The sequence below is a fragment of the Panthera leo genome, chromosome A2, assembly GCF_018350215.1.
Source record: "Panthera leo isolate Ple1 chromosome A2, P.leo_Ple1_pat1.1, whole genome shotgun sequence".
Taxonomy (NCBI): Eukaryota; Metazoa; Chordata; class Mammalia; order Carnivora; family Felidae; genus Panthera; species Panthera leo.
Genome location: NC_056680.1, coordinates 62,562,492 through 62,575,595, shown reverse-complemented (window position 1 = coordinate 62,575,595; position 13,104 = coordinate 62,562,492). Strand labels below are relative to the sequence as shown.

Genomic DNA, 13,104 nt, shown 5'->3' with positions numbered 1-13,104 from the left:
AGCTAACTGAATATTAAATGTCAACTATACGCCAATGGAAAAAAAAGGTGTCTAAACACCATACCAAACCCAAGTATGGTAAGAGCTTGAAAGGGACCCCGGAAGCTAGCTAACCGGTCCCTTCCCTTTACAGCATTGTTAGTCAGATACCAGAACTGATGCGGCCACTGCTCCATACCCCCCATTACAAGCTCCGGCAACGGAATTTTCCAAGACTCACCCTAAGGAACTTGGTGATACTGTCATTAGAATTTTGGGTTCCTAGCTTCTAACCTAGGTCTTTCTCACTGCAGATTAATTCTGAATGACAGGCACACCTTGGAAATACTGCGGGTTCGGTCCCAGACCACTGCCAATAAAGCGAGTATCACAATAATGGGAGTCAAATGAATTTTTCTGGCTTCCCAGGGAACAAAAAAGTTCCATTTGCTCTGCACTGTAGCCTAAGTGTGCAACAGCATTAGGTCTTTAACAAGTACATTTCCTGGTGAAAAAAATACTTTACTGCTTAAAAACACTAACCACCGGGGTGGCTGGGTGGCTCAGATGGTTAAGCGTCGAACTTCAGCTCAGGTCATGATCTCATGGTTGGTGGGTTCGAGGCCCACATTGAGCTCTGTGCTGACAGCTTGGAGCCTGGAGCTTGCTTTGGATTCTGTGTCTCCCTCTCTCTCTGCCTCTCCTCTCCTTGCTCGCTGTCTCTCTCTCACTCTACCTCTCTCTCAAAAATAAATAAACATTAAAAAAAAATTTTTTTAACTGCTAACCACCAAATAAGCTTTTGGTGAGTCGTAACCACGGATCCCAGGTCACCGTAACAAATGCAATAATAGTGAACACATTTGAAACATCGTGAGAATTACCAAAATGCAATAGAGACATGAAGTGAGCAAACACTGCTGGAAAACTGTCACCGACAGACTCCCGGGATGCAGAGGTGCCACAAACCCAGAATGTATATAACTGGCAATGTCTGCTACACGCAGGAAGATGAGGCGTGCCCGTGATGGAGCCACCTGTCCGGGCTTGCCTTTGGATCCTGGTTATAGAACCAACATGAAAGTGAATGTCTATCGGGGCCCAGCTAATTGTCAACAGAAACATTCCCTGGAGAGCCATCTTCACGGTTACTGCTTCTAGAAGGTTCTTAGAACAGGAAGTAAACCTCTAGCTGGAAATGCCTGAAAGGGCATCTCAGAAAACTGCCAGCAAAGTCTCCTGCGACCCCAGCCGTGGGCGACACTCTTCCCACCTCTGTGCACGAGCTGCACCCAGCATCAGCCAGCGCACGGCCCTCCCTGTACCCCTTGTGTGCGCTGACCCTGCATCCCAGCCACCCAGGATGGGACACAGCTCATTACCCGGCTGCTTGCACCGATAAGCCAAGCCCTCCACACGCGGTCAGCACAGAAAGTTATTCTCAACTTAAAGGCAAGCACAGTTGATGTTTAGAATTTTCTACGTGTTTGTTTTTGTACATTTTTAAGAATGTGCGACCCCTACTTAACCAAGCAGGGCTGCCCTAGGGGGTCGTGCATCAAGGTTGGGAGCAACTGGATTGAATACCATCACCAATTTTAGCCTTTCTGACCTCAAGAAGGCAACGTTGTAGAAGTAAAGACCCCAAGGCTTTGACATCGCCAGTGATGCTCTTTGGCGCCCAGCTTGGCCTCTTAACCCTTCCTGCCTCCAGCCAGCCCCTTGGTGCAGTGGCCCACCCCCTCCCGAGGGACAGTGGCCGGCTCGGTGGGCAGAGACGCAGGGGCACCGCACCTGCGAATGGGAGATGCTGGCTTCTAGAACACTGTGGATGGTCTCGTTTGAGACATGGATGGAAGATTGGAGCTCTCTGGTGAGCTTGGAGACGTTCTGCATCACATCTTTGACTCTGACATCTGAAAAATAATCAAAGGGAAGGGAATTCTGTAACGATAAATGTTTGGGTTGTTGCTAACTGTGAAAACGAGAATCCATTAACTAGACCGCAGTGAGGATCATCCAACTCACGATAAACACTAGACAAAGTCACGCCCTCTGGAGCCCGGATCATTCACACCAGAGGCAAGGCAAACCCAAGGCGGGCAGTCTGTCCCTGCTTACGTGACTCCTCTCTCTGACTGAGACTTGTATATTTTAGGGTCTACTCCAGAAAGATGTTTTTCTTAGGGGACAGTGACAGTGCCTGCAGGAAACTCTGTCCCCATATTTACTTATCCCACTTTTTTTAACAAGAGGAGGATCGCATGAGGATTTTTCCAAAACTCACTACATGGGGCATGCTGCTGCTTCGCAGGTGTTATGAATTGTACAGACTAAACAGAACACAGACTTACAGACACCGAATGGCTTGTCCAGAGAGGCAGGGCCGGGGCAAAACCCAGACCACGGGAGTTTCTCATCCTTCCCGCTCCCGGTTTTGGTCCCCAGGATTTTAGGACTTTGACTTTCCTTCTTGACCCCAAATATGTCAGAGAAGCCAAGCTCTGAATTATTTCCCACATACAGTAACTTCCCCTTTGTAGGTTTTACCTTAGGAACATATTTGTGTGAGAAAACACAATCTTTAAGGATGCGAACTTGGAGGCACCCCATCTTACCTTCAGTCACTGTGAAATTCCTGAGGAAGGCCATCACGGGATTCCCCGACAACCAAGTCTCCTCGAGGCTTTGGGCCAACCTAAAATGGCACAAAATTAAAGCTAATTTAGACAAAATAAAGCCCCGGAAACAACGGTGAATAACACTGCTCCCGTTCCCAGGAGAGGAGTTGGATCGCATCACATTTCCACAAGCTTCCTCAGATAATCAGACACAGCGCACCCCCTGACGCTCTCTGAGTGTGAATGCCCGACACCATCGTGGCTCCGGGAGCATCCCCTCGGGGCCCCTGCCAGGCGAGAGGAGTCAGGGGGATAAGGGTGTGCCACAAATGACTCTGCATTGATGGAAACAACAGACAGGATAGATCACGGAATGCGTAGGAAGCTGGGACCCCAAGGAGTCGGGTGAACATCATTCTTTCTGAGTCATTTGCAGGATACAAAGTGTCTGAGCTCCTCCTCCGGGGGCACAGACATAGAGGACACAGAACAAGGCTAATCCAATAGGAAAGCAGTTTCAGGAATCAGTGACTGCCCTTACAAAACGTATTCACTTATTTATTTACTTAAATTTATTTTTCTTTTTAGAGAGAGAGCATGAGCTGGGGAGAGGGGCAGAGAAAGAGGGAGATAGAGAATTCCAAGCAGGCTCCAGGCTCAGTGCAGAGTCAAACTCGGGGCTCGAACTCATGAACCGTGAGACCATGACCTGAGCCGAGATCAAGAGTTGGATGCTCAACCACTGAACCACCTGGGTGGCCCTTATAAAACGCATTTGATACCATATTGTAATCTCTAACGTTTGATCTAGTATCTCGATCATCAATAAAGTTAGCCTTTGAGCTAATGCCGCTCTTATATTTCCCACTGAAAACATAACGTTATGGGGGCGCCCGGCTGGCTCGGTCGGTGGAGTGCACGACTCTCGATCTTGGGGTCAGGAGTTGAAGCCCCACGTTGGGTGTAGACATGACTTAATAAAAAATTAATAATAGGGGCTCTGGAGTGGTTCAGTGAGTTGACCATCCAACTCTTGATTTTGGCTCAGGTCATGATCCCAGTGTCATAGGATTGAGCCACATGTTGGGCTCGTCTGAGCATGGAGCCTGCCTGAGTTTCCCTCTCTCCTCTCTCTCTGCCTCTCTCTCTCTCTCTTTCTCTCTCTCTTTCTCAAATAATAATAATAATAATTAATTAAAAACTTAAAAGTCATGAATGGGGCACCTGGGTGGCTCAGTCGATCAAGCATCCAACCTCAGCTCAGGTCATGATCTCGTGGTTCGTGGGTTTGAGCCTCACGTCAGGCTCTGTGCTAATAACTCAGAGCCTGGAGCCTGCCTGAGTTTCTCTCTCTCCTCTCTCTCTGCCCCTCCCCTGCTTGCTCTCTCTCTCTATCTCTCTCTCTTTCTGTCTCTCAAAAATAAATAAACATTAAAAAAATGTTTTTAACTTAAAGCCATGGAAAATTTGATGTATTTATATACATATTCATAGTATGTGGTACACATTATTGTCTGAGATTCATAACTTAGAAACTCAAGACATCTTTTTCTTTTGAGGGGGGTAAAAAGAGAGAGAGAGCAGGTGTGGGAAAGAGAGAGAGAGAGAGGGGACAGAATCTTAACCAGGCTCCACGTTCAGCACAGAGCCTGACTCGGGGCTCAATCCCATGACTCTGGGGTCAGACCTGAGCCAAAATCAAGAGGTGGACGCTCAACCGATTGAGCCATCCAGCCGCCCCTTGAGGTCCTGAGATATCTTTATGAAGGAAACCGCGGGGAAGGTGGGGGAAGGCGGGGGAAGGCGGGGAAAAGCACGGGGAAGGCACGGGGCTGAGCTCGCACATACGTGTGCACACGCTGTCGGGCCAAGTCCAGCACCGGCTCGCATTCACAATCCTGGTCGGTGGTGTGTTCCAGGCTAGCCTTGAAGTTCACCAGGGTGCTGGAAAGATTCCTGCTAAGACTTTCACAGTCCAGCTGGAGGGGTGAGGACCATGTCTCTTCTATTTCCTAGAAAACAGCAAGGATGTGGTTAGAAACACACACACTTCTTGGTAAGGGCTCCTGTCTGGTTTCTGGATCAACACGTGCTTGATCCCCCCCACCTAACGTGTTCCCCACCCCACCCCGGGTACGGCGTGTGATTATTTCCTGGGCCTCGGGAGACGCAGCACCAGACACAGGGCACGTGCGAGCAGGTCTGCTGGCTCCCTCGCACTGCCATCAGTGGCTGGGCCACGGGGGACCATCTCTGTGCCCTCCTCTGCCACCGGCCCTCCAGGCAAGGGGCATGTCCTCCCCGGCCTGACAGGGTGTGAGCACAGCCCAGCTGGTGACCTGGCATTTGGCCTCCTGGAGTCTGTTCCTGGTTTGAAAACTGACACTTTGCACAATTCCCAGCCACAAAACCGACCACTGAGAAGAAACCATATGTGGTCGTCCATCCATCAAGTGGGTAAAAGCTGGGTCTGCCCTGTCCTGAAGTCCGCAGCACAGCCCGGAAGCGCCCGATCTTCCCCTCGGCGAGGGAGGTGCTCCCAGGACTCCCAGGGGCTTGATGGAATCCCCCAGTCTAGACCTTGACTCCAGGAGTCCTTCGTCATCTCAGCGTCTTCTTACGAACGTTAACCAGCTTCACAAGAGACCATTTCATAAAAAAGGCTTTTAAAATAATCCCTATAAATCGGTAAAAACGCAAAACTTCTTTCCTATGTAACAATTTGTGACGAACACGGGAGAGCTGCACGTGCATTAAGTACGCGTAAGACACACAGGCTGGTCTGTACCTTCCCCCGACACAGAAATCCCACCACATGTCAGTCGGTCACAGCGCCAGCACCGTGTTCGCATCCTCATATTGTATTTACATCCCACGACCCTTCCTGATGGTGGAAGCTTGGCCCCAGGTTATGCAATTGCAGGAAGAAAGGACCAGAGGTAAGCGACACTTTCATGAGATTTCTGCTGACCACAGCTTCCACACGTTTCCCTCACACCCACCTTAGCTGCTCTCACAAAGGAAACCACGGATCACTCAGGTGACCGGAGAGCGCGAAGAAACACGCGTTCCAGGGAGAGTTACATGTGAAGAGTACTGCGTGAGGAGGCAGAGGGACCTGAGCCCAGGAGTCGCTTGGCGCAGCCACGAGGATCTGCCTGGGGGCCTGAGACTTGGCAAGGCAGTGGGGAGCACTCCCATGTGTGCGCACACACACGGCACTGTGAAGCACCCCCACACTTGGCACCAGGGAGCACCTACGCAGCCCCGGGAGCACTCACACACATGACACTGTGAAGCACCCTCGCAGTTGGCCCTGGGGAGCACTCACACATAGGGCATAGGGGAGCACGCACATGCCAGGCACCTGGGAGCACCTACACAGCCCTGGGGAGCACTCACACATGGCACTGTGGAGCACCCTCACACTTGGCACCAGGGAGCACTCACACACCGGGAACCTGGGAGCATCTACACAGCCTTGGGGAGCACTCTCGCACTTGGCACCAAGGAGCACTCACACACAGGGCACACACAGGAGAGCACTCACACACTCGGACCTGGGAGCACTCAAACACTCAGCATTGGGAAGCAATCACACACAGGGCACCAGGGAGCACTTACACTCAACATCTGGGAGCACACACACACATGGCACTGGGGAGCACCCACACAGAACACCGTGGAGCACACACACAGGGCACCAGGGAACACTCACACACAGGACACCAGGGAACAATCCCAGACATGGAACCGGGGAGCACTCCCACATAACACTGGGAGCACTCATACACGATCAGAGCACCCAGATCCACACCACCACCACCACCAGCAGCAGCACAGCACCTGGGACCTGCATCCCGGGGGAGCCGACCCAGCCAGCAGACCACCACACACCCGGCACCTCTTCACTAACTCGCCCAGGATCATGGCTCCCTTTCCCAGTTCACGTTTTCCCCATCGATTTGGGAATGAAGCTAGAACAGAAATCTTATACAATGGTTCAATCATTCACCCATTCAGAAAACCCCTCCTGAGCACAAGCCCAGAGTGGTGAACACAAGACACAAATCCCCTGCCTCCCAGAGGCTTGCATCCTGGAGAGGAACCCAAGGACAGACAGCCATCGGGCAGAGCATCTGCAAGATGGCTGGACATCCAGACCCCATCTCAATATCCCCCTCCTCCGTGGAGGCCCCTCTTCCCAGCACACAGGTCACAGATGCATCCAGGTCAGAACTATGGGTGCAACCCACTTCTGAGAACGTGGGCTGAAGAAAATCCGCTGCACGGTGCTGCCTTCCCTTTTACAAAAGAATCTTTAGTTTGTACTTTGTAATTTTATGCACATGAAACGTAATGCTACTCATTTACAATATTCCTGTTCTGGATTTTATTCTTAAATTTAACAACGCAATAATTTTGATATATAGGGGGTTGCAGAGAAAGGAAAGTGCATGCCCCTCCCCAGCAGCAAGGACACTGGAAGGAAAGTTCTGGCTTCCTTCATCACAGACACCCCACACTCCACGCAGGAAGTGTCGGGGACAAAAGCTGAGGCTGACATTCGCGAGGCTGTGCTTTGGGGACAGGCTAAGGCGACCAAGCACACGAGTCAGACTCTGGCTAAAGAGGTCTGTAATCCCATAGTTGCTGGTCAGTGAGGTGAACTCCGTCTGTTGTACAGAGGCAATGATGCCCAGGGGGGCTCCAAAGGGCTAGATCTGGGGGGAGGGCAGGAAGCCCCCAGTCCAAGCTGGATCCCAGCCACATTCTCCATGTCAGGACTCACTGGGCACTTGCGTCATAGTTTAATGTAAATTTTGATCCCCCTGACTGCTGTTTTCCACCACTGAGGGGCATGAGCGAAAGGCGGTGTGGGGCCACACCCCCAACCCTGGCCTCATCGACTTGGCCAGGGCTCTCACGTCCCCTGGCCCTGAGGCGATTCTGTGTTAGAACATTCCCTTCAGTCAGATGCCTGGATGCTAAAAATAGCTCCAAGCCTTTCCCTCACCTCTGCCGGGCACAGGGCACTTCACACCCCAGCCGGAGAGCATTTCTGATTCTAAAAGCCTCAGGCTCTTGAAAACCTTGATCTGTCCTCGAGGCTTTGGCATCCTGAGATAAGCAAAATTCTATTTTTGTCACGAAAGACAGGAACGTCGGCTCTCTATCAAAACGGACCTCGCCGTTTCCAGCCAGAACCGTGGACAATCCTGATAACTGGAACTAGAAACCCAAGCCTTGAGGCAGCTTTGAATGCTGGCAGTTCTGGCCTTGTTCTATGATTGCAAACTTCACTCGGCACTCAAAAATCGGCTGTTGGGTTTTTTTGTTATGGATCCACATTTAATACAGGACAAAGACCTGCAGGAGGCACAAATAAGATGTGGAGGATCTAAATAAATCAACAGGCCACCAAGGCGTCATCTCTGCAGAAGCCCCCTGGCTTCCCAAACATGTCACCCCTCCTCGAGCCCGACGCAGGGCCCGGGACTCTTGCTCCTCAGCGAGGGAGGCCTTCCATGTCGTCACCGGGTTTGGGGCTTAGCCTCACTTCCTCCAGCCTGTCCAGCACCCCTCTCTCTACTCGGGGTGATGATCCAGCTTCCACTGGACATATGTTAAAGCAGCATCACTGGAGAACACAAGTGATAAATGGCGTCCAGGATGAGCGCTTGAAGGAAAGAAGGTTCCGGTACTGGCATGTTCTCCAGGAGTCAAAACCCACGACGGGCTTGTAAATGTTTAGTAACTGGCTCCCTGGGTAAAAAGATCTTATTCATAGAATTTGCCAATTTCCGTGGTGTACATGGCGTCTCCATGGCCTAGCTCAAGCCACCAGCACGACGTCCCTGAACCCAGAATTGGGAAGAGGTAGGGGCGCCTGGGTGGCTCAGTCGAATGTCCTACTTCGGCTCAGGTCACGATCTCAAGGTTCGTGGGTTCGAGCCCCGCATCGGGCTCTGTGCTGATGGCTCGGAGCCTGGAGCTGCTTCGGATTTGGTGGCTCCCTCTCTCTCTGCTCCTCCCCCACTCATATTCTGTCGCTCTCTCTCAAAAGTAAAATAAACATTAAAAAAAATTTTTTTACAGAACTGGGAAGAGGGGTTGACTACAAGATGGCGGCGTAGGAGGATGCTGGGCTCACCGCGCGTCCTGCTGATCACTTAGATTCCACCTACACCTGCCTAAAGAACCCAGAAAACCGCCAGAGGATTAGCAGAAGGAGTCTCCGGAGCCAAGCGCAGACGAGAGGCCCACGGAAGAGGGTAGGAAGGGCAGCGAGGCAGTGCGTGCTCCACGGACTGGCGGGAGGGAGCCGGGGCGGAGGGGCAGCCTGCCGGCCAAGCAGAGCCCCCGAGTCTGGCTTGCAAAAGCGGAGGGGCCGGACGGACTGTGTTCCGACAGCAAGCGCGACTTAGCGTCTGGGAGGTCATAAGTTAACAGCTCTGCTCAGAAAGCAGGAAGGCTGGAGGACAAAGGGAGGGAGAGCTGCTGAGCCCCCAGACGGCAGAGCTCAGCTTGGCGGGGAACAAAGGCGCTCGCCAGCGCCATCTTCCCTGCCCATCCCCCAGCCAAAATCCCAAAGAGAACCAGTTCCTGCCAGGGAACTTGCTCGCTCCGCGCAAACACCCAACTCTGTGCTTCTGCGGAGCCAAACCTCCGGCAGCGGATCTGACTCCCTCCCGCTGCCACAGGGCCCCTCCTGAAGTGGATCACCTAAGGAGAAGCGAGCTAAGCCTGCCCCTCCTGCCCCCGTGCACCTCGCCTACCCACCCCAGCTAATACGCCAGATCCCCAGCACCACAAGCCTGGCAGTGTGCAAGAAGACCAGACGGGCCACACCACCCCACAGTGAATCCCACCCCTAGGAGAGGGGAAGAGAAGGCACACACCAGTCTGACTGTGGCCCCAGCAGTGGGCTGGGGGCAGACATCAGGTCGGACTGCGGCCCCGCCCACCAACTCCAGTCATACACCACAGCACAGGGAAAGTGCCCTGCAGGTCCTCACCACTCCAGGGACTATCCAAAATGACCAAACAGAAGAATTCCCCTCAGAAGAATCTCCAGGAAATAACAACAGCTAATGAACTGATCAAAAAGGATTTAAATAATATAACAGAAAGTGAATTTAGAATAATAGTCATAAAATTAATCGCTGGGCTTGAAAACAGTATACAGGACAGCAGAGAATCTCTTGCCACAGAGATCAAGGGACTAAGGAACAGTCACGAGGAGCTGAAAAGCGCTTTAAACGAAATGCAAAACAAAATGGAAACGACGACAGCTCGGATTGAAGAGGCAGAGGAGAGAATAGGTGAACTAGAAGATAAAGTTATGGAAAAAGAGGAAGCTGAGAGAAAGAGAGATAAAAAAAATCCAGGAGTATGAGGGAAAAATTAGAGAACTAAGTGATACACTAAAAAGAAATAATATACGCATAATTGGTATCCCAGAGGAGGAAGAGAGAGGGAAAGGTGCTGAAGGGGTACTTGAAGAAATTATAGCTGAGAACTTCCCTGAACTGGGGAAGGAAAAAGGCATTGAAATCCAAGAGGCACAGAGAACTCCCTTCAGACGTAACTTGAATTGATCTTCTGCACGACATATCACAGTGAAACTGGCAAAATACAAGGATAAAGAGAAAATTCTGAAAGCAGCAAGGGATAAACGTGCCCTCACATATAAAGGGAGACCTGTAAGACTCGTGACTGATCTCTCCTTTGAAACTTGGCAGGCCAGAAAGGCTTGGCACGATATCTTCAGTGTGCTAAACAGAAAAAATATGCAGCCGAGAATCCTTTATGCAGCAAGTCTGTCATTTAGAATAGAAGGAGAGATAAAGGTCTTCCCAAACAAACAAAAACTGAAGGAATTCGTCACCACTAAACCAGCCCTACAAGAGATCCTAAGGGGGATCCTGTGAGACAAAGTACCAGAGACATCCCTACAAGCATAAAACATACAGACATCACAATGACTCTAAACCCGTATCTTTCTATAATAACACTGAATGTAAATGGATTAAATGCGCCAACCAAAAGACATAGGGTATCAGAATGGATAAAAAAACAAGACCCATCTATTTGCTGTCTACAAGAGACTCATTTTAGATCTGAGGACACCTTTAGATTGAGAGTGAGGGGATGGAGAACTATTTATCATGCTACTGGAAGCCAAAAGAAAGCTGGAGTAGCCATACTTATATCAGACAAACTAGACTTTAAATTAAAGGCTGTAACAAGAGATGAAGAAGGGCATTATATAATAATTACAGGGTCTATCCATCAGGAAGAGCTAACAATTATAAATGTCTATGCGCCGAATACCGGAGCCCCCAGATATATAAAACAATTACTCATAAACATAAGCAACCTTATTGATAAGAATGTGGTCATTGCAGGGGACTTTAACACCCCACTTACAGAAATGGATAGATCATCTAGACACACAGTCAATAAAGAAACAAGGGCCCTGAATGATACATTGGATCAGATGGACTTGACAGATCTATTTAGAACTCTGCATCCCAAAGCAACAGAATATACTTTCTTCTCGAGTGCACATAGAACATTCTCCAAGATAGATCATATACTGGGTCACAAAACAGCCCTTCATAAGTTTACAAGAATTGAAATTATACCATGCATACTTTCAGACCACAATGCTATGAAGCTTGAAATCAACCACAGAAAAAGTCTGGAAAACCTCCAAAAGCATGGAGGTTAAAGAACACCCTACTAAACGAATGAGTGGGTCAACCAGGCAATTAGAGAAGAAATTAAAAAATATATGGAAACAAACGAAAATGAAAATACAACAATCCAAATGCTTTGGGACGCAGCCAAGGCAGTCCTGAGAGGAAAATACATTGCAATCAAGGCCTATCTCAAGAAACAAGAAAAATCCCAAATACAAAATCTAACAGCACACCTAAAGGAAATAGAAGCAGAACAGCAAAAACACCCAAAACCCAGCAGAAGAAGAGAAATAATAAAGATCAGAGCAGAAATAAACAATATAGAATCTAAAAAAACTGTAGAGCAGATCAACGAAACCAAGAGTTGGTTTTTTGAAAAAATAAACAAAATTGACAAACCTCTAGCCAGGCTTCTCAAAAAGAAAAGGGAGATGACCCAAATAGATAAAATCATGAATGAAAATGGAATGATTACAACCAATCCCTCAGAGATACAAACAATTATCAGGGAATACTATGAAAAATTATATGCCAACAAATTGGACAACCTGGAAGAAATGGACAAATTCCTAAACACCCACACTCTTCCAAAACTCAATCAGGAGGAAATAGAAAGCTTGAACAGACCCATAACCAGCGAAGAAATTGAATCGGTTATCAAAAACCTCCCAACAAATAAGAGTCCAGGACCAGATGGCTTCCCAGGGGAGTTCTACCAGACGTTTAAAGCAGAGATAATACCTATCCTTCTCACGCTATTCCAAGAAATAGAAAGGGAAGGAAAACTTCCAGACTCATTCTATGAAGCCAGTATTACTTTGATTCCTAAACCAGACAGAGACCCAGTAAAAAAAGAAAACTACAGGCCAATATCCCTGATGAATATGGATGCAAAAATTCTCAATAAGATACTAGCAAATCGAATTCAACGGCATATAAAAAGAATTATTCACCATGATCAAGTGGGATTCATTCCTGGGATGCAGGGCTGGTTCAACATTCGCAAATCAATCGACGTGATACATCACATTAACAAAAAAAAAGATAAGAACCATATGATCCTGTCAATCGATGCAGAAAAGGCCTTTGACAAAATCCAGCACCCTTTCTTAATAAAAACCCTTGAGAAAGTCAGGATAGAAGGAACATACTTAAAGATCATAAAAGCTATTTATGAAAAGCCCACAGCTAACATCATCCTCAACGGGGAAAAACTGAGAGCGTTTTCCCTGAGATCAGGAACACGACAGGGATGCCCACTCTCACCGCTGTTGTTTAACATAGTGCTGGAAGTTCTAGCATCAGCAATCAGACAACAAAAGGAAATCAAAGGCATCAAAATTGGCAAAGATGAAGTCAAGCTTTCGCTTTTTGCAGATGACATGATATTATACATGGAAAACCCGATAGACTCCACCAAAAGTCTGCTAGAACTGATACATGAATTCAGCAAAGTTGCAGGATACAAAATCAATGTACAGAAATCAGTTGCATTCTTATACACTAATAATGAAGCAACAGAAAGACAAATAAAGAAACTGATCCCATTCACAATTGCACCAAGAAGCATAAAATACCTAGGAATAAATCTAACCAAAGATGTAAAAGATCTGTATGCTGAAAACTATAGAAAGCTTATGCAGGTAATTGAAGAAGATGTAAAGAAATGGAAAGACATTCCCTGCTCATGGATTGGAAGAATAAATATTGTCAAAATGTCAATACTACCCAAAGCTATCTACACATTCAATGCAATCCCAATCAAAATTGCACCTGCATTCTTCTCGAAACTAGAA

The 13,104-nt window shown here is 48.5% G+C and overlaps 1 protein-coding gene across 1 annotated transcript in view; it reads right to left on the bottom strand.

Moving 5' to 3' along the window:
* ABCA13 (ATP binding cassette subfamily A member 13) overlaps positions 1-13,104 on the bottom strand; it is a 374,957-nt gene that overhangs the window by 275,376 nt on the left and 86,477 nt on the right. The window contains exons 20-22 of the mRNA XM_042927326.1: positions 4,449-4,612; positions 2,598-2,677; positions 1,774-1,895 (exon numbers count right to left, since the gene is read on the bottom strand). Of these exons, the coding sequence (XP_042783260.1) occupies positions 1,774-1,895; positions 2,598-2,677; positions 4,449-4,612 (366 nt within the window). The remainder of the gene's footprint in view (positions 1-1,773; positions 1,896-2,597; positions 2,678-4,448; positions 4,613-13,104) is intronic.